Here is a 22,629-nt window from a genome sequence, read left to right as displayed (position 1 = left end):
GAGCAGTGACTCCCTGTCCAAGTAGGGTCGCAACTGGTGCACAAGACGAACCTGGGCAAACGCCCCCCTCGCCACAGCTGAAAGATGGTTCTCTAATGTGAGCTGTGGGTCGAGGAGGATGCCCAAGTTGTGAACCTTCTCTGAGGGGGCCAGTGATTCTCCCCCTAAGGTAATGGACGGACAGATGGAATTGTCCTTGGGAGGTAAGACCCACAGCAACTCCGTCTTGTCTGGGTTGAGCTTGAGTTTGTTGACACTCATCCAAGCCTCAACATCCTCCAGGCACCGGCACATCACTTCCACCGCTTCGTTGGCTGGACATGGGGTGGAGATGTATAACTGGGTATCATCGGCATATTGATGATACCTCACCCCCATGCACTTGGATGATCTCACCCAGCAGTTTCATGTAGATATTAAATAGTAGGGGGGAGAGGACCGACCCCTGAGGCACCCCACAAGGGAGAGACCTAGAGGTCGACATCTGATATGGTCAATATGTGCAATTTATATAAATTGTAGGTCTATAAGAAGACATCATTATCTTTTCTTGTTATCTAAAATTACTCATATTTGGCAAAACATCAACATTGAAAATGAACAAAGATCTTTGAAAATTTTAAATTGGCTTCTTTCTAAATTATCATTACAATTTAGCTTTCATGAAATGTAAAAATATATCTATTTCAATCTGATAATTCGGTCATATCATAATTTGTGTTTTATGGATGAAAAAATAAATATAACAATAAATATAACAAATGATGGTGACAATAATTATTTCATTTCTGGAAAATATTAATTTTATGTGTAAGTGTAGTAGAGGCATTGCAATGATTCTGAGGTCAAACGGAGTATCATTTTTCATTTCCCTTGTGCCACTCATTTGAGAGTCATAATTTTGTTTATATAGTAATATTATAACAAATCATTCTGCCTTTAGATTTTTATTTCAGAGCCAAGCAAGTTCATCCAAAAGGTGAAAGTATGGATCTATGAATACTGGAATTTTACAGACTTTATTGCTATCATCCTGTTCATGACCGGATTTGGTTTGCGCTGGGCAAATCCTCCACTTCGAACAATAGGAAGATTAATTTATTGTTTGGATATAATATTCTGGTATGCTCAACTTCTTGATTTTTTTGCCATGAATCAGCATGCTGGCCCCTATTTGACAATGATAGGCAAAATGGTAAGTACTCTTGGGTGCTCTTATGAATAAATATAAAAGTTTCTTATCAAGGCTTTAATAGTTCGCCAAGGTGCCTAAGAAACATGAAAACATAAGTTCTAATCCTGCTTTAGGCATGAAAAACCAGCTTGGTGACTTTGGGCCTGACACTTTCTCTGAGCCCAACTCATCTCACAGGGTTGCTATTGTTGTTGGGAACATAGGAGGCAGAAGAAGTATTTAACATGTTTGTCACCTGGTGTTATTTAGAAACAATAATGGAGAATAGAATAGAATTCTTTATTGACCACCTTGTGTTATTTAGAAACAATAATGGAGAATAGAATAGAATAGAATAGAATAGAATTCTTTATTGGCCAAGTGTGATTGGATACACAAGGAATTTGTCTTTTTGCACATGCTCTCATTGTACATAAAAGAAAAGTCCATCAAGAATCATAAGCTACAATACTTAATGACAGTCTGAGTACAGATAAGCAATCAAATCATATTAGAATAAAGGTGAGATAAAAGTGAAATAAATAAAATGTTGCGGTCATACAGTCAGTAGAACTGCAATACTGAAATATACATTAAATAATAAAATGTGATGAGGAAGGACACTTGACTTACTGTATTCAAGATATTGAATAAACTCGCTCTAAACTTGACTGCAGAAAATACGACTTTAGCAGTAGAGAGATCAATGCCTGGAATGCACTACCTGACTCTGTAGTTTCTTCCCCAAATCCCCAAAACATAAACCGTAGATTATCTACAGTTGACCTCTCCCCATTTCTAAGAGGTTTGTAAGGGGTGTGCATATGCACACCATTGTGCCTACCGACCTTGTCCTACTGTCCTATTATTTTCTTTTATCTTTCCTTTACTTATGTTACGTTACGTTGCGTTATGTTATGTTATGTTATGTTAAATTACTATCATGTACATATTTGACAAATAAAATAAAATAAAATGAAATGAAATAAATATATGTTGGTGGATGTTGCTCACACTTGGAACCTCCTGCTAATATAATGAGGAATTTATTCAGCTTTATGTATTAACTCAAGTATTTTGGTAATATTTCTTACCCTGTCTCTCTTTTCCTTCTTTTCCATTGTAATTCATAATTAATCTACAATTTATTCTTGACTTAAATCTTGGATTCATTGGGAATAACAAAATGGGATCTCCAGTTTGAATAATATGCTAAACAAAGAATTCCTGATTTATATGTATTGGGTCATTTGAATGACTGGATGAAATGTTCAAATATGTTGGAAGAAGGATTTATGAAAAGCCCATGAATTTGATTGGAAATAGTCAGATAATAAATATGTTGTTATCATTATCATTATCATTATCATTATCATTATCATCATCATCATCATCATTATCATTATCATTATCATTCATGGTTATTGAATAATTGGCAACTTTGTATCTTTTAATATGTTTTAATATTATTTTTTAATAGATTGCACAATCAGATTTATTAAAAGCAACAACATAATTTCTTTGCTTTAAATTCTTACTATTTCAATACCTTGTTTTGTTTTTCATTACAGACAGCAAACATGTTCTATATTGTAATTATGATGGCCATAGTACTATTAAGCTTTGGTGTTTCACGAAAAGCAATACTTTCTCCAAATGAGCAGCCATCATGGACTCTTGCACGAGATATTGTTTTTCAGCCATATTGGATGATATTTGGTGAGGTGTATGCGGGAGAAATTGATGGTATGTCTCATGTTGTTGAAATGTTGCATTTAAGTTTCACATATTTGAAATCACATTCAAGTAAAACTTCTATTTACATTTCTTATCTTAAATGTTTTTCATGGATTTGTAGTCAATATGCTTTAATAGTAGGTTTTTCTGTATGCTGCCCAGAGTTTCACTTTTTGTGAAATACAAATTGGACAAATAAAACAAATAAATAAAGGCGTAGCTTATTTATTAAGACAGCCACTTAGTATATGGCTAGGAATAATAAATAGTGGAAAATATTTGCCTTAATTGTGTTATATAACCTGTGATCAGTAATGGGCAGCCAAAATTTTTACTGATATGCTGTAGGTGTGGCTTATTTTGTGGGTGCAGCTTAATGGTCATGTGATTGGGTAGGAGTGGCTTGCTGGTCATGTGACCAGGTGGGAGTGACTTGAATGATCATCATAATTGAAGTGAACTGTTAAGTCCTCGACTTACAACCTTACCAGTGTCGCTCGATGGGGTGACAATTTGCTTTGCTTTTCCCGCGGTCTCCTTTCTGGGTCGTCCCCCCACCTCAGGCTGGGTAGCTAGGCAAACGGGTGCTGTCAGAAGCATAAATGCTGCCAACACCACTTCCACCCACACCTTCTGCTTGCACCTCAGGTGCTTACACCTCAGGTGGGAGGTGGCCATGTGAGGCTGGAGGAGAGCTGGGCAGGAGAGAGCCAAGCCGAGACCAGTAATCCAGGAAGTGACAGCCACTGATCAGCTGGAGTTGCGCACGCATCTTCATTTCTGCTGGTGGAAGTGCGTTCCACCCCGTCCTGCCTGCTGCCAACCCCTGCCTGTGATACAAATGAAGCATAATTTCATTGTTCTCCAATTTTACTGCAATGAAAAGCTCTAATATCTGGATAAACCATTTTTAAAAATGCCCCTATCCTTTGTGATTTTGATGATTGAATTTCCTAGCTGGAGTCTTTCTTAAAATAAGGGGAAGAAAGAAAGACAGTCTAGATGACTAGATGATTAGGTAGATGATTAAATATGTTAGATATTAGATATTGCACTACACCTTAAATATTATTATACTATAATCTCTAATGAGGTCATAGTTCAATAATTTTCAGATACTTTCACCTACTTCTCTGACTTTAAAACCTTCATAATATAGAATAAACATAATGAGTTTATATGTGTTTTTCTAAGAATACTATCATCTTGCCAGGTGTCATTAAATTCTGTAAATACATGATTTGAATAGAATAGAATAGAATTTTTTATTGGCCAAGTGTGATTGGACACACAAGGAATTTGTCTTAGTGCATATGCTCTCAACGTACATAAAAGAAAAAGATACATTTGTCAAGAATCATGTGGTACAACACTTAATGATTGTCATAGGGGGTCAAATAAGCAATGAAGAAACAATCAATATTAATAAAAATCTTAGGATACAAGCAACACGTTACAGTCATACAGTCCTAAGAGGGAGGAAAAGGATGATAGGAATGATGAGAAAAACTAGTAGAATAGAAGTGCAGATTTAGTAAAAAGTCTGACAGTGTTGAGGGAATTATTTGTTTAGTAGAGTGATGGCGTTTGGAAAAAAACTGTTCTTGTGTCTAGTTGTCTTGGTGTGCAGTGCGCTGTAGCGATGTTTTGAGGATAGGAGTTGAAACAGTTTGTGTCCAGAATGCGAGGGGTCAGTAAATATTTTCCCCGCCCTCTTTTTGACTCGTGCAGTATACAGGTCCTCGATGGAAGGCAGGTTGGCAGCAATTGTTTTTTCTGCAGTTCTTTCATTATGAAAAATAAAAGAAATAAATAAAAACAAATAAAAATAAAATGGTTGGAAATAGTTCATTTATGGCTAATTTATTACCATCAAGTCGATTAAACTTCATTATTTGGTTTAAACTGGCTGGAGCACCTAATTCATGAATGGATGTGTCATTATATTAATATTCACAAGTCCAATTTATAGTTTCTTTTATATTTTTTCAGCTTGTGAATTAGATAAAGACTGCCCTCCAGGTTCATTCCTCACCCCATTTCTTCAAGCAGTGTACCTCTTTGTACAATACATCATTATGGTAAATCTACTTATTGCTTTCTTCAAGTAAGTATTACTTTCCTTCTATCCCCATCCTGATAATTTTAAGACACTTTGGAATTAAAGTTCCAAAGAAAATTTGAGGGAGTATAGTCCAGACACATCTGTAGGGTATTAATGTTTATATTTTATTGTTATTATTGATAGTTTATCTAGCTTACAGATTTTCTAAAAGTAAAAATCAACTTCCTTCAGCTATAACAAATAGATTCCAAGGCACAATTTAGAAGAAAAAGCATAATAAGTCCAATGTTATGATCATGACGTTTGTTTTTTACTAGATGTTATCTAAACCTAACAAATGATTTCAACACTGAATCCCCCCCCCCCCCCCCCCAGGATTCTTGCTTACATATTGCCTTTGTATACATGTCTAGGATTTTTTTCTTACTTTCATACGATTTATGATCATTACTATCGGGTGAAAGGCAAGGTAGACCTTTGACATAGAAAGCAAACTCTTTGATTTGGTATCTTCCTTATCAGAGTCATACAATTTTTCTTTTTCAGTTATACATGTCTCAGTTGCAAAGGAACATCATCAGTATCAGGTTCCTACCGATACGGATGAAGACGCTGCACCGCTAGTAAAACTGGAGCTGTGCACATGGCTTTGGGTTTCTGGTGTTTGCGCATGCACGTCCCAGTAAGATTTTGCTTCTGCACATGTGCAGGAAGTTAAATCTAAGAAGTTAAATCTAGACGACAATGTGAAAAATAAATTCCAATCACTTTTTGTATGTAAAGAAATGTAAACCAGAGCCAAGGAAGAAATTGAAATTTATTGTAAATAATTTAACCCCCTAAATGGTGGTGGGGTTTATTGGTGTTGGGCACTTTTTCTTTAAGATTTGTTTGTTTGTTTGTTTGTTGTAATAAAAATTTAATTAAAAAAAATATATTTAAAAAAAGTTAAATCTAGAAAGTTAAAGTTAAGGGGGTACATAAGTGCACCAGAGTGCCTACCATCCCCTGTCCTATTGTCTCTCCTATATCTCATATACAGTATATTCTCTTCTATCCCTGTATCTTTTTCTGCTATTCTCTCATAGTTATATTTCACTCCTTTATTTTCTCCTCTATTCTCCCTTTAATACATTCTACCTGATTATATCCTCTATAACCCTCATTGTGTATTATTGTGTATTGGACAAAACAAACAAACAAACAAACAAATAAATAAATAAATTTTGTGAGGGGAGATGCATGCGTGAGAGATTTTGGCAATTTTTTGCTGCTGCGCATGGGTGGAGATCTCATGTGAGCGCATGTCCCCTCATGAGATTTTCCTTTCTGTGCATGCGCAGAAGCAAAATCTCACCAGGACACGTGTGCGCGCACGCCAGAAATCCAAAGCTTTGCGCGTAGTGCACCAGAAGTGGTGGGAGCAGCAAACCCTGCCTGAACAAATGAATATAATCACTGTTTATATTTTTTAAAGGACTACACGGTAGTCCTTGATTTTCAACCACAATAGAGCCCCAAATTTTTTGTTGGTAAGTGAGACATTTGACTTTTACCACATTTTATGCCTTTTTCTGTTAGGTAGTCTCCTGAAACTGTTAAGTTAATCACTGCAGTTGTTACATTAATGACACCGTTGTTAAGGGAATCCGGCTTCCCCATTGACGTTTGCATTGTCAGAAGGTTACAAAAAGTGCAACCATTATAAATATGAGTCAGTTGCCAAGTGGTTGAATTTTGATCATTTTGACCATGGGGATGCTGCATGGGTTCTATGTGTGAAAACAGTCAGAACTCACTTTCTTTTCAGTGCTATTGTACCTTTGAACGGTCACTAAGCAAATTGTTGCAAGTTGAGGACTCCCTGTATTTCTTTTTGTTCCCTAGAAATATAATTTAACTTCTATCTAACATAAATACGATGTCAATGGTTATGAAGTTTGTGGTTTGTAAATTGTTTTGCAAAGTAGCCATCTGATCCACCTTCTCTCTTTCCTTCTTAATCTCCAGTAATGTTTATTTTGATATGAAGTCTATGTCAAACAAACTCTGGAAATACAACCGTTACCGCTATATCATGACATACCACGAAAAGCCATGGCTTCCCCCACCTTTCATCATATTGAGCCACATTGGCCTTGTGCTAAATTGTCTTTGCCACCGCCGGCTCCCAAGTGAACTGGATCAAGAGGAGAAGGAGCATGTTGAACTCAGTAAGCAGAGCCTATCTACATTTAGATTTCTTAGACAAATATAGATGTTATTTTTTAAAAAGAGAGAGACCATAATGGCATTCTTTGATATGAAGTCTATGTCATACAAACTCTGGAAATACAACTGTTACCACTATATAGTAACAGCTACATAGCTGTTACTATATAGTGGTAACAGTTGTGTAGAGCTAGGGTGGCGCAGTAGGTAGAGTGCTGTACTACAGAGCACTGAAGCTGATTGTAGATCTGTAGGTCAGCAGTTCAAATTTCATCACCAGCTCAAGGTTGACTCAGCCTTCTATCCTTCCGAGGTGGATAAAATGAGGACCCAGATTGTGGGGCAATATGCTGGCTCTGTTAAAAAGTGCTATTGCTAACATGTTGTAAGCTGCCCTGAATCTAAGGAGAAGGGCAGTATTAAAAAAATTGAATGGATGAATGGATGAATGGATGAAGAATGGATGAATGGATGAATGGATGAATGGATGAATGGATGAATGGATGAATGGATGAATGGATGAATGGATGAATGGATGAATGGATGAATGGATGGATGAAGGAATGGATGAATGAATGAATGAATGAATGAATAAATAAATAAATAAATAAATAAATAAATTAGTATCATGACATACCATGAAAAGTCATGTCTTTTAATTGTGTGGCTATAGGTATTGTCCAGTGAAGGTCCACTCTTCTTCAGGGCTACCAGTGTGGCCTCCAAGACTGATGCAGGTGTGCACGCGTCCGGTGGCTGCGTGCCCATCGGCATGAGATTTGGCTTCTGTGCATGTGCCGCAAGCAAAATCTTGTGCGAGGATGTATGTGGGGGCAAGGTTTTGGCATCTTTCACTGATATTTTTGTTTCACGCATGCGCAGAAGTCTTGCCCACACAAATTTCCTCATACAAAATTTCACTTTCTGCGCATGCACAGAAGCCAAATTTCATGCTGGGGCACGTGTGCATGCATCAGGGACACACAGCTGTATGCGCATCCTGGAATTTCCTACCAGGGTAAAGCACTGGACCATGTAAGCAGCGCCCATCACTGGTATTGTCAAATAAGAATATAAATTCTGTTTAAATGGGAGTTTTTAAATTCAGAACCTGAGAGGTTCTGCTGCTCTTTTTATTATACATTCCTACTTGAATGTGTAGGTGTGCTGCAAAAATTCTAAAAATACTGTCTATTTACATATTTGTTGTAATCGGTGTTGACACAATGTAAAGGAAAAAGATACAATGTACAAAAAGGGTGTAACACTCATGTTGCCATCACGTAATGTTTCGTGACATTTTCCCCATTAGTGGAGCTGGGGTGAGCGTGGCTTGTTGATTTGTTATTGCTTTACCCAGAACTGTACCTGAGTGATGAAGAATTAAAAAAACTTCATGATTTTGAAGAACAGTGTGTGGAACAGTATTTACATGAAAAGAAGGAAAGCTTTCATTTCAGTGATAGTGAACAGATCCGTGTTACAAATGAAAGGTAGGCCATGTCTTGTAATAATACTTCCTTGGATGCCAAGCCACAGTGACATTGATGGGGCGGGTCCAAAAGATGCCAATAAGATAAGATGCCAATCACAACACCATCGTAATGAAAACATTGCTCCTTTTGTTCATGTATGCAATGCCATATGTAAAAAAGCCAGGTCATATGTGCAAACCTATCAAACCTTACAATTTTGAATTGCCCCATATAATTTCTGGCAACAAAAGCATGTTGAACTGCTCCTAAATATTTAAATGTTAATTAAATATTTCATTATTGTATTACGCAATATAGTGGAACAAAATGTATTCTATATTTTATGTATGTATGTATGTATGTATGTATGTATGTATGTATGTATGTATGTATGTATCTATGTATGTATGTATGTATGTATGCAGTGATGGGCTACCAAAATTTTTACTACCACACTGTGGGCGTGGCTTATGCATTTTCTTTCAACATCTTTCAGTGCAAATTGGGTGTTCTGAGGTGGAGCTCCATTTTCGCTACCCCACTGCGTTCTCCCCCGTCCAGGCAGCAGCCCACCCCTGTACGTATGTACAGTATGTATGTATGTATGTATTCAGGGGTGGGCTACTGCCCAGACCGGGGGGGGGAATGCAGTGGGGTACCAAAAATGGATCTCCACCCCAGAGCACCCAATTTGCACAGTAAGATGTTGAAAGAAAATGCAGGGCGTCCTGCATAAACTACACCCACAGTGTGGTAGTACAAATTTTGGTAGCCCTTCACTGTATGTATGTATGTATGTATGTATGTATGTATGTATGTATGTATGTATAAAAGGATGTTTATATGTATATTCCAGCATAACTCTTGAGCAATTTTAACTAAACTTAGTACACAGATGACTTTCTAGCTGGAAAAAAATATTGTGGGAGTGAGACACACCTAGCATCCTTAGTTTTTGTGTGTGTGTGTGTGTGTGTATTCCAGTATAACTCTGGAATGCCTCAAGCAATTGCAACCAAACACACACACACACACACACACACACAGGGGTGTTTTACACCCATAGTATTTTGTCTAATACAGGATTGGGATAAATAAATACCAAGGAAACACCAGGTTATCGGCTGGTCATTCTGAAAAAAAAAAAGAATAAATTCCTTAAGCTATGCTATTCTATTAAATTATTTAGACATTCTTCAATCTAATGCGGAAAGCAAAGATTTATTCAATTAAATTTTGGATTATGCTGAAGTTTATTGAATAAATACTATTCTATTAGTCAAAGAGCCGGAATGGCGCAGCAGGTAGATTGCTGTACTGCAGGCCACTGAAGCTGACTGTAGATCTGAAGGTCAGCGGTTCAAATCTCATCACCGGCTCAAGGTTGACTCAGCCTTCCATCCTTCCGAGGTGGGTAAAATGAGGACCCAGATTGTGGGGGCAATATGCTGGCTAACATGTTGTAAGCCGCCCTTAGTCTAAGGAGAAGGGCGGCATAAAAATTGAATAAATAAATTGAATTGAATAAATAAATGACCACATAAACCAAATTTTGGGCACTGAAATGATTTCAGTAGATTGCAAACTATTTAATTGTGTCTCAGATGTTCACATTTATGACAAACTATTCTATGAATCATAAACAGCTTGTAGTAATCAAGAGTTACAGAGTAGAAAATGCAAGTGGTGAAACAATTTGACTTCATATCTAATGAACATCTAATTTGCCGGTTGGGAAGTACAGTAAATACATTCCTTTAGTGTAGTGAACCATGCATAGGAATATAATTTTTGTATGTTTTTCCCTCAGAGTTGAAGAAATGTTTTCACAGCTGAAGGAAACTCACGACAAAGTAATTTATATCAAAGATTCTTTGCTTGCCTTGGACAGCCAACTGGGACACTTACAGGACCTCTCGGTTTTAACGGTTGATACTCTCAAAGTCATTTCAGCTGTAGATACTTTGCAAGAAGGTGAAGTCTTTCTTTCTGAACAGAAACACCAGGCCTGTAGGAAGATTCCACATAGTTGGAGCAACACTCCATGTTCAAAGACATTGAGCTGTATGGAAGGTGAGACTATAAAGTACAATTACTACAGCATGCCACCTTCTCTTCAGAGGAACCTAGCCAGAAGCCATTGGTCATTAGTGGGGACCCATCCCATTCTGGACAGTCTAAACTATAGTGAAATCCAATTAATGAAGAAAGATCAAGAACAGGAAGTGGAAAATGGCCTTCAGACTTCGGAGTTATCTTCAGGGAATAAATCAGGTTCTCGATACGGACAGTTTCTTCTTGTGCCTCCGGATCAGAAAGGAGCTTCTGAAGATGCTGGTTTAAGTTTGGCCTTTTCGACTACTCTGAGTGAACTTAAGGACGAGGACTTAAAAGCTAAAGACGAAACGGAACAGAGTGACACTGCCCTTCAATGCCATGTATGCAGTGCCAATGATGTGGCAAAAACAATGCCGGTTATCAGCCAAGTGCAGGAGCTGAATGCTTCCTTGGCTAAGAAAGAAAATGAAACTGCTGCCGAACACCATTTGTCCGTCCACGCGGTTAATAGCATCAGTGAGATCTCTCGATCTTCTCCTTATCACTGTGACGGACCAGGAAAAGGTTATGTAAATTGGGGCTTCCTGGAAGACAACGAGAAGAGAGATTGTGGCAATTGGTCAAGACAGCAAGCATGTCAACAAACGCTCCGTGACAAAGAAGACGGCCGTTACAGTCCTCCGCACGTGCAGATCAAGGAGTCCAAATCTTTCTCCTACAGTTCGGACATATCAGAGTACAGTAGTGACAGCTCGCAGTCTCGCCTGACTTTCCAGCGCAGTATGTCTGTCTGGATCAACCCTCTCAAGAGAAATTGGCCTTTCTACAAGGGGAGAAGCTTTTGTGCCCGCGGTGCTGAGAAGACAGCAAAAACCTGCAAAATAAGAGGCAATAACAACAGAAAATTGAGTTTTCTCCTCTTTTTGTGCTTTTATCTTCAAAGAGAGAGTTCTATTGCAGGGCTCTACAAACTTGGCAACACTAAGCCTGGAGGACGTCAACTCCCAGTATTCCCCATCCAGGTTCTGGGAGTTGAAGTCCGCCAGGCTTAAAGTTGCCAAGGTTGGAGTCCCCTGCTCTATTGCATTTACAGGTAATTCTTGCTTTACAACCATTTGGTTAGCAACCTTGAAGTTACAATGGCACTGGAGAAAAAAAGACTTACAACCAGTGAAGGGCTGCCCGTTGCTGGTGCTATTGGTGTGCTCTTGGCAGCGGGCAGGGCGCGTGCATCAGTGAGAGATTCAGCTTCCTGTGCATGCGCAGAAGACGAATCTCATGTGCGTGTGCAATTTCACCAATTTTCGGCAATTTCTTGGCTTCCGTGCATGCACGGAAGCAAAAAAAATGCCGAAAATTGGTGAAATCTCACACACGTGAGCATCCTCATGGGAGATTTGGCTCCTCATGCATGTGCAGAAACCAAATCTCATGCCGACACACATGCCCGCTTGCCAGTCAGCTGGAGTTGTGCATGCAGCTCCATTTTTCCAACCGGGACTGCGTACCCAACCATACTAGCTGCAGCCCAATACTGCTTACAACCAATCATCATATTCCAACATCCCCAACAGTCACATGATCAAAATTTGAGCACTTGGCAAAGGCATGTATTTGCGATGGCTACAGCACCCTGGGGTTGCCATTTGTATCCTTCCTAGCTGACCTCTGACAAGACAAGTCAATGAAGGAAGCCAGATTAACGACCACTGCATGATTCACTTAACAAATGCAGTGATTAACCTAATGACTGTTGTAAAATCGGGTGCAAGTCACTTAACAATCACCTTGCTTAATCAGTCCAGGAAGACACACACCACACGATAAAAGGAAAACCCAAAAGTTTTTATAAACAGAAAAACAGAAACAGCTCCCTTTTTAAATGTCAAAGGGATTTTCTGGTACACACAAGGCACAGGTTAAATGCAATCCAATTGTTCACCCAATAACTGGGAAATTGAGTCCAATTCTAAAGTCCAGAGAGTCCACACACAATCTTGAACAGCACACAAACCATGATCTTGACGAAACAATGAATCAGATAAACTGCCACAAGGCTAAACCAACATGCTGTTCTTTTTATCTGTACCACTAATTACAGCAGCCCCACCCAACCACAGGTGGCCTCATTTTCTCTTGTAATAATCCTTCAGTTGTTGTCTCCTATGCATCACTCTATGCATGCATGGATGTGTCATTAATTCTTGTTGAATCCAAGGATGATACAGATGATTGATCTCCTCCCGGGCTGTCTGCCAAACTCCCCTCTTCCCTGTCACTCACGTTTCCTTGGTCAGAGGAGGCTTCGTCGGCAGATTCCATCGGGAACAAAACAGGCCTGCGGCATGTGGATGTTTCCCCCACATCCACCTGCACATTCCTTGGGGCAGGAGCTGGGCCAGAGCTAACCACAACACTTAGCAACAGAAAATCTGGTGCCAATGTGGTTGTAAGTCAAGGAATACCTGCATTTTTTATTTTTTAAAAAGAGCTTTTCTATATTTGCATTTTTCTGCCTTCTTTTAGCTGTCTGTCTGTCTGTCTGTCTGTCTGTCTGTCTGTCTGTCTGTCTCTCTCTCTGTGTGTGTATGTAGAAGGCGGGATACAAATAAATTAAATTAATATTAGCCAGAGGTTTGGTTCAAACAATACCCTAAGCCCTAAGCAATAGTGTGTTAATAGTAATAGTGTGTGTCTGTTGTATAAACAGAGCCATCTTACCTCAAGTATCAGCAAAATGGCAACTGCAGTCACTAATGATATTAATAGTATCTTGGAATAGGATGTCTACAAAAGAAAAAATAGCTGCCGATCCTTAGCTATTCATCAGCGTAATGTGAAGATCAATTGTGATAATTCAGCCTTCCCCAAACTATCCTGGGTCTAGATATATATTGGGTTTACCTTTCATCCATAGTCAGTTGTTACAATGCCGATGATAGGAGAGATAATCTGGAAAATAGAAGCATGAAAAGAGGAAATAAATTGTAAACCACTTGGAGTTGTTTAAGATGGGCCGATGAATATTTGTAATTAAATAAGTAGTTACAAAAATGACAGACAAGGAAACATGGAATATTAGTATGTTGAAATTACACAAATTGTTGGAAACTTATAAAATAAAAATATATATTATTCTATGATTAAACAGAAAATTGAACTTGTTTAGTTGTAGAATAGAGGCTGTACGTGCTAGATAAATACATATACTCAATGTTTTTAAAAAACATTGCTACAAAACATCCTATAAGAAATCTGTGGCAAGCTACTTTTATTTATTGACTTCCAAGAGTGTTGTAGGCTGTTAATGCTAAAAAGAGGCATATCTAAAAGTAAACTTCATTGACCACAATATATTTATTTATTTATTTATTTATTTATTGGATTTGTATGCCGCCCCTCTCCAGAGACTCGGGGCGGCTAACAGCGACAATAAAACAGTGTACAATAGTAATTTGGTATTGATGATTAAAAATCAATTAATATAAAAACCAAACATACATACATACATACATACCATGCATAGAATTGTAAAGGCCTAGGGGAAAAGAGGATCTCAATTCCCCCATGCCTGGTGGCAGAGGTGGGTTTTAAGTTGTTTACGAAAGGCGAGGAGGGTGGGGGCCGTTCTAATCTCTGGGGGGAGTTGGTTCCAGAGGGCTGGGGCCGCCACAGAGAAGGCTCTTCCCCTGGGTCCCGCCAGGCGACATTGCTTAGTTGATGGGACCCGGAGAAGATCCACTCTGTGGGACCTAATTCACAACAAAACTTTTAGACTTATTTGAAATATGAATTTGTCTCCTCCTCCTTTTTTATTCTTAGAATTTTCAAAGTCTACTCAGCTCTGTCAGTCAGTGTGGGCCAAGGCAAAATTTGGAAGCAAAGAAAGGAGATCGTCAAGGAAAAAGCGAGGGGCCCTTCAAGTTCCAGTAGGTATTAATAGAATTAGAGTTACATGTTGTTAGAGTTTGTGTGTATAAATGTATATACACATATACATACATACACATGCACACACACACACACTATATATATATATGTTTTTTTATGTCGGATCACCCTGGTATATTGAAGGAACGTCACAGCTCCTTTTTGCCTCTAGGCCCAACCCAGGACCATTTCAAGGCAGTTAATTTATTCATAGCCGACAACTATAAAGGAACGTGGTATATTGGTATATTGAAGGAGCTGTGATGTTCCTTCAATATACCAGGGTGATCCGACATAAAAAAAACCATATAGCCCCTCCCTGGTACAGAGCTGGAAGGGATCAGGTCTGATGGCTCAACTGCTAATTCTCTGCCTTACAAGGCAGAGACTACCAGACCGAATCCCAGTAAGGAAGGGTGTGGCTAGCTGATGAGGCCAGAACAACGCCGAAATGGGACCATCCTAGTCTCCCTTAATTTAAAAAAAAATTCCAACTAAAAACATTTGATACATACAGAATATAGTTGTCGGCTATGAATAAATTAACTGCCTTGAAATGGTCCTGGGTTGGGCCTAGAGGCAAAAAGGAGCTGTGACGTTCCTTCAATATACCAGGGTGATCCGACATAAAACACACACACACACACACACACACACACACACACACACACACACATAGTAGTGGGTTTCACTTGCCTTCACTACTGGTTCGGAACTGTGAACGTATGCATTCTGCGTGTGTGCTGATTGTCTGTGATGACATCCAGGTGGGTGGGCGGAACCTCCTGCCACCGCCACTACTGGTATGAACCGATAGCAATCTACCACTGACACACAAACACACACAGAGTGTGCATATGTGTTTATGATTGCATATGTGTACATACATACATTTATATGCACACACACACAAATATACATAGTTACTCAGTGTGGGTGTGTCTGTAGGTGTGGGTGTGGGTATGGGTTTGTCTGAGTGTGATTAAAACTTCTGGGGATATCTATTATTTGTTTGCAGACAGTGCATTACCAAAGCAAAGGACAAACATTCATCAAAACTAGAAGCTAGTCCTTCAAATAGAGCAGCGTTTCCCAACCGGTGTGCCGCGGCACACTAGTGTGCCGCGAGACACGGCCAGGTGTGCCGCGAAGCCTAGGGAAGCTCCAGCTGGGCGGGGCGCTGCTGGTGCCGGACCGCCGGTGCCTCGGACCTGGAGCTCCCACTCGCAACTGTCCCCCGGCTACTGCCCGATGCAGCTGTTTCCGGCGCTCTCCTGCTGGGCCGCAAAGAAGGAAGGCGGGAAAAAGGAGAGCTTCATTATTCGCACCTCCTTTTTCCCACCTTCCTTCTTTGGGGCCCAGCAGGAAAGCGCTGGAAACAGCGGCATCTGGCAGTAGCCGGGGGACAGCTGCGAGCACCGTTCCCTGTAAGCTGCCCCCTCTCCCCCTCCTCCACCGCCGCCTCCTGTCTTGGGGCATGATCTGCCCCCTCTTCTCCACCGCCGCTTCCTGCCTTGGGGCGAGCAATCCGGGAGTCCGGGACTGTGTGGCTTTGCGCCATGAAGAGAAAATGGCCAACTTTTCCCTGCTGCCCGAGCCGTTTTCTCTTCATGGTGCAAAGCCACACAGTCCCGGACTCCCGGATTGCTCGCTTCTCCGGTCAGCAAAGCCATCTGCCCAGGAAAGCGCCGCACATTGAAAAAGTGCGATGCTTTTCCGGCAGCCGGCTTGCTGGCTGGAGAAGCGAGCGATCCGGGAGTCCAGGATTGTGGCTTTACGCCATGAAGAGAAAACGGCAGCAGGGAAAAGTCAGCCAGGCTAACGGGAGGCGGCGCGTGGCTGGGCGCTGGGGACGTCTGGGAGGGCAAGGGGGATGATGGCTGCTGCCTCTTAGCTGCAGAGCCGGCGGGCAGAGGCGAAGACAACAGCCACTGGCTCTCTCCCTCCACTCTCTCCGGCTCTCTCACTTTCTTTTTCTCTCTGTTGCCGGCGTGGTGAACGAGAGAGAAAGAGGGAGAGAGAAAAGGAGGGGAGAGAGAATGAGAGAGAAAGAAAGCAAGAGAGAGAGAGAAAGAGAGGGGGGAAGGAGGGAGAGGGGAAGACATAGAGGGAGGGAAGGATGGAGAGAGAAAGAGAGCAAAAAAGAGAGGAAGAAAGAAAGAAAGAGGGATGGAGAGAGAGAAAGAAGGGAAGGAAGGGAGAGAAAGCGGGAGGGAGAAATAGAGTGAAATGGAGGAAGAGATTTTTTTTTGTCCAAACTTTTCTTTAGTCCCCCCCGCCCCCCCCCCCTCAGTGTTCTCCAGAATTTTGAAAATATGAATAATGTGCCGCGGCTCAAAAAAGGTTGGGAAACACTGAAATAGAGGATGGCTATTTATAAACTACAATGCATAGTTACGATATTCTCAAAGAAAAGCTGTTCATCTCCTCTGAAGGTTATTTCAGAACAGCAGATTTTGGAGTAGTTAATCCACAGAGATAATTTTCGTTCTGTGAATCATATTCTGAATTTTCAAATATTTGATTAAATGAGTCATCTGCAATTGAAGGAAGAATACATGTTTTATATAGTACCATTTACTTAATCACTCTATTTCATCCCATAAATAGAATTCTCCAAAGCGTTGTGACTTTTAATCCTACATTTCATGACATTTTCCCCATTTCAACTGATTAGTATATAAGCAAAATCGGTTCTTCCCATCTGCCAATCACTTGTGTTACATAATGAGTACAATGCATGGAGCATGCAAATACTTTTATTTAAATATTTTGATTTGACTTTGGATGAAAAACTGGGGCTATGTACAGTATATTTTGAACCTTGCTTCTACTCTATGCAATATTTCCCCTTAACTCCCTAATCTCTGTTTGTATGGGGCTAAAAGACATTGCTTTTCGAGACCCTAACAGCAATCCAGATGATAATTAACATATTAACAGCCTTGGAAGGGACCTTGCAGGTCATCTAGTCCAACCCCTGCCCAATAGGAGACCCTACATCTGCCTCTACCTAGGATATAACCGACAACCTCCTAATTTTGAGGCAAGAGCTCCACCACTAGGCCACCACAGCTGAATATTCAACTGGTTGTTTTTCTGGGCCTTCTGATGATTTTTATTTTCTCTTTTCTCTTGGCAGTTGATTACAGTAGATAGTTGCCCTCAGAGCATCCAAGTGAATTTGGAACCGCTTGACAGTAAACCTACCGAAGACAAAGAGGAACGCAGAGCCAAATGGTTGACTGTGTCTCATTTCAAGCAACTAAGTATGTCATATTAGGCCCATGAAGATTACATACAGGACTAAAAGAAAACCATGCATATTGTTGAAAAGAACCTATTTCAGAGAACAATCTTTTAAAGATAGTCTAACCTAATTCTGGGAAGAATTACAATATTATCAATTTGAAGAATAACAAATATATTAATCTAAGTTCACATCATCTACCATGATGGACAGAATAAACACATTTACAAATCATAAATAACAAATAACAGATATGCAAGTTACAGCAAATCCTGGGTCCCTATGGAATGTATGACTGTTCTACAGAGTTAACAGGGTTTACTATTGAATGTTGGCTTCATTAGTATATTGGTTTCCATTTGTGGTACAGTAGGAAGAAATTGCATGAGACCAGCAAAAACTTTCATCAGTTCCAAAGAGCAGGATAGGTTAATTTTATTTTGCTAAAAATTCCACTTCTCCTCCTCTTCTGTCTGAGAATTGCAGCAGCCAAGCACTGATACAACTAGAAAGCGGGTATTTTTAGCCTTTTTATATTTGTGGAATTTTTTAAATGTAAAATTCATGCCTTAAATACCACAGGAAGTTAATACGTGCAAGTCATTCCTGCTCTATCCCAGAATGACAGAAAGATTTAAAATATTTAGCACGCTTCAGCCCCATGCCCCAAATTTTCACCTATCTTATCCAGATCATATTAATAACAAGTGACCTTCAATTTACAACCATAATGGAGCCCAACATTTCTGTTGCTAAGTGAAAGAGTTGTTAAGTGAGTTTTGGCCCATTTTACGATCTTTCTTGCCACAGTTGTTTAAGTAAATCACTCCGGCTATTAAGTTAGTTAGTAACATGGCTGTTAAGTGAATCTGGCTTCCCAATTGATTTTGTTAGAAGCTTGCAAAAGAGGATGATATGACCCCTCTGCAAGACACCACAATTGTTATAAATATGAACCGGTTGTCAAGAGCCTGAATTTTGATCACGTGACTAAGGGGATGCTGCAAAGGTGGTACATAGGCGAGGGTTGCTACTTATCGCTGCTACTTACCAGAATGATGCATGCGCAGCTCCGAGTCGCAGGTGTGGAGGCATGCTCACCCCAGCAAGATTAGCTTCTGCATATGCGCAGGAAGCAAAAAATTGCTGAAATCTCTTTCACACGCGCATATCCTCTCACGAGATTTTGTTTCCTACGCATGCACAGAATCTCACTGGTATGCGCAGGTGCACACACTGGTAATGCAGAGCTGCATGCACAGCTTCATTTTCGCTGCTGGAACGCAGTGTGGCCTGTACCAGCTATTATTATTTTATTTTATTTTATTTTATTTTATTTTATTTTATTTTATTTTATTTTATTTTATTTTATTTTATTTTATTTTATTTTATTTTATTTTATTTTATTTTATTTTATTTTATTTTATTTTATTTTATTTTATTTTATTTTATTTTATTTTATTTTATTTTATTTTATTTTATTTTATTTTATTTTATTTTATTTTATTTTATTTTATTTTATTTTATTTTATTTTATTTTATTTTATTTTATTTTATTTTATTTTATTTTATTTTATTTTATTTTATTTTATTTTATTTTATTTTATTTTATTTTATTTTATTTTATTTTATTTTATTATTTTATTTTTTCATTTTATTTTATTTTAGTTGTTGTTGTTGTTGTTGTTATTATTATTATTATTTATTATTATTTATTAGATTTGTATGCCGCCCCTCTCCGAAAACCCGGGGCGGCTCACAACAAAGCAGTGATACAATACATTACAAATCCAATAGTAAAAAATTTAAACCAATTTAAAAACATTAATAGCATAATAAAATCCCTAACTACACAATCATACACATTCAACCCATCATACAATAAGGTCGAAAACATAACAAAGGGGGAGGTGGTAATTATCCCCATGCCTGGTGACAAAGGTGGGTCTTACTCACCAGAGGACAGAAGGAAAAGGGGGGAGGTGAGGACAGAAGGAAAAGGGGGGACATGATCGAAACATTTAAATATATTAAAGGGTTAAATAAGGTTCAGGAGGGAAGTGTTTTTAATAGGAAAGTGAACACAAGAACAAGGGGACACAATCTGAAGTTAGTTGGGGGAAAGATCAAAAGCAACATGAGAAAATATTATTTTACTGAAAGAGTAGTAGATCCTTGGAACAAACTTCCAGCAGACGTGGTAGATAAATCCACAGTAACTGAATTTAAACATGCCTGGGATAAACATATATCCATCCTAAGATAAAATACAGGAAATAGTATAAGGGCAGACTAGATGGACCATGAGGTCTTTTTCTGCCGTCAGACTTCTATGTTTCTATGTTTCTATGTTTCTTCAGCATTTTACGGAAGGTTAGGAGGGTGTGGGCTGTTCAAATCTCTGGAAGGAGTTGATTCGAGAGGCCCTGGGCCACCACAGAGAAGGCTCTTCCCTTGGGCCCCGCCAGCCAACATTGTTTAGTCGACGGGACCCAGAGAAGGCCAACTCTGTGGAACCTAATTGGCCACTGGGATTCGTGCGGCAGAAGGCAGTCTTGGAGGTATTCTGGTCCAATGCCATGTAGGGCTTTATAGGTCATAACCAACACTTTGAATTGTGACTGGAAACTGATCGGCAGCCAGTGCAAGCTGGCTAGATACAGCCCTCTGTTGACATTGTATAACCCTTATGAAAGTCCTATTTCTCAAAGGTAGAAGATAAGAACCATCTTGCTTTAAATGGATTTATTGATATGGATATCTTCATTTTGGGGGGGAACAAGATACTTGCAATGACTTTTAACATACCCCTCTTGTATTCGTTTACCTGGCTAGGTTTAGATCATATCAACTGTATGCATCAGGAAATGAAAAATCAAGAACTGGTGAGGCAGACAGTACAAATCTGTGACTACTTGAGACAGTCGCAAGAGGTAAGACTTGCAAGGTAGAGTTTGATGGTATTTAATAATAATTAATAATTAATATTAATTGCTGAATCTCTGGTGAGTAAACCAAAGAAACCTGATATTTTTTTTAAATATGCAAAGCACAGAAGATGCTGGTAAAGAAATAAGTAATTAATATATAATATTTTTAAAGATCAATGATTGAAAACCCTAACTTATCAAAACATAAACTCAAGGATATATGAGGAGAATAAATTTAAAAGCTGAGGTTTTATACAATTGTGAGTTCTTCAGGAAATAGCATTGACGAGTAATATAGGTGGTTGCTGTCAGTCGCAAAGTCGTGTCCAATCCATTGCAACCATGTGGACAACATTCCTCCATTCCTTTCTATCCTCTATCATCCCCTGGAATCCATTTAAGTTCACACTAACTGCTTCAGTGACTCCATCCAGAGACCTCATTCTTTGTTTGTTCTCTCGAGCTCTCTGGTAGAATCCTCCCAAAAATGCACAGATACAATTTCAGACACACACACGTTTGAAAATTCAAAACAATGTTCTTTATACCCAAAATGCAAATAAGTGAAGCACTCTTTTTGTATAGCAAAGAGCACTTGTCTCCAAACAAATTGGTAATTTGTACAAGTCCCTTATCAGTTCTGTGGTACTTAGCTTGCAGCTGTGAGGCAATTCACAGTCCTTCTTCTTTCACAAAGTGAAACACACTTTGCACTGGTTTAGTTTCAAAGCGGGGGGAAATCAGCACACAAAGATCAAAGTCAGCAAAGCAGGCATGAAACACAACGATCAGATAATCCTCCACAATGGCCAAACCCACAGGCTGCTATTTATAGCAGCCTCACTAATTACCACAGCCCCACCCAACCACAGGTGGCCTCATTTTCTTTGATAATAATCTCTCAGTTGTTGTTGCCTATGCATCGCTCTCCGCATGCGTGGCTGTATCATTAACTCTTGTTCTGAATCCAAGGAGGAGCTAGATAATTGATCTCCTTCTGAGCTGTCCGCCACACTCTCCTCCTCCCTGTCACTCATGTCTTCTTGGTCAGAGGAGCCTTCATCAGCAGATTCCACTGGAGGCAAAACAGGCCTGCAGCATGTGGATGTCTCCCCCACATCCACAGTCCTTGGGGCAGGAGCTGGGCCAGAGCTAACCACAACACTGTTGTCCCATTCTTCTTTTGCTCTCAATCGTTCCCAACATTAGCTCTTCTCCAGTGAATGCTTCCTTCTCAATAGGTAGCCAGAGTATTTGAGTTTCAACTTCAGGAGTCAGGTTTGATCTCCTCTAGGACTGACTGCTTTGATCGCCTTGCAGCCCTAGAGACTCACAGGAGTCTTCTCCAGCACTATAGTTCAAAGGTCTCAATTCTTTGAACTCAGCCTTCCTTATTGTCCAACTTTCGCAGCCATACATTGCAACGGGGAAAACTAAAACCATAACCTTGACTATATGCACTTTTATTGGCAGGATGATGTCTCTGTTTTTTAGTATGCTGTCTAATTTGCTTAATTCTAATTTGTGATTCATCTAGCTCTGCCTTTCTGATGATGTGCCATGCGTATAAGTTAAATAGCTAGGGTGATGGCATACTTTGGTATATTGGTAACTGCTTTCTCAATTTCGAACCGATCAGTGGTTCCGTGTCCAGTTCTCACAGTTGCTTCTTGATCCGCATGTAGGTTTCTCAAGAGACAAATAAAATGGTCTTGTACTTCCATCTCTTTAAGAATTTGCCACAATTTGGTGTGATCCACACAATCAAAGGCTTTAGCATAATCAATGAAGCAGAAGTA

The 22,629-nt window shown here is 39.5% G+C and overlaps 1 protein-coding gene across 9 annotated transcripts in view; it reads left to right on the top strand.

Annotated features, from left to right (window-relative positions):
• Positions 1-22,629, top strand: part of TRPM6 (transient receptor potential cation channel subfamily M member 6) — a 99,185-nt gene that overhangs the window by 57,351 nt on the left and 19,205 nt on the right. For 6 of the 9 annotated variants that reach the window (XR_011558318.1, XM_070742673.1, XM_070742671.1 and 3 more), the window contains 9 exons: positions 944-1,195; positions 2,746-2,920; positions 4,904-5,018; positions 6,987-7,189; positions 8,548-8,680; positions 10,473-11,608; positions 14,543-14,649; positions 17,793-17,919; positions 20,736-20,833. Coding sequence is in view for 8 of the 9 variants with exons in the window: in XM_070742673.1 (XP_070598774.1) it covers positions 944-1,195; positions 2,746-2,920; positions 4,904-5,018; positions 6,987-7,189; positions 8,548-8,680; positions 10,473-11,608; positions 14,543-14,649; positions 17,793-17,919; positions 20,736-20,833 (2,346 nt within the window). In the remaining variant the exon portion in view is untranslated. Of the gene's footprint in view, positions 1-943; positions 1,196-2,745; positions 2,921-4,903; positions 5,019-6,986; positions 7,190-8,547; positions 8,681-10,472; positions 11,609-14,542; positions 14,650-17,792; positions 17,920-20,735; positions 20,834-22,629 lie in introns of those variants that run through there. The other 3 variants (XM_070742675.1, XM_070742677.1, XM_070742678.1) reach the window with 3 other exon arrangements.

Source organism: Erythrolamprus reginae, chromosome 2, assembly GCF_031021105.1.
Source record: "Erythrolamprus reginae isolate rEryReg1 chromosome 2, rEryReg1.hap1, whole genome shotgun sequence".
Classification (NCBI taxonomy): domain Eukaryota; kingdom Metazoa; phylum Chordata; class Lepidosauria; order Squamata; family Dipsadidae; genus Erythrolamprus; species Erythrolamprus reginae.
The sequence above is the reverse complement of the archived record's forward strand: the minus strand, read 5'-3'. Positions and strand labels throughout refer to the sequence as shown.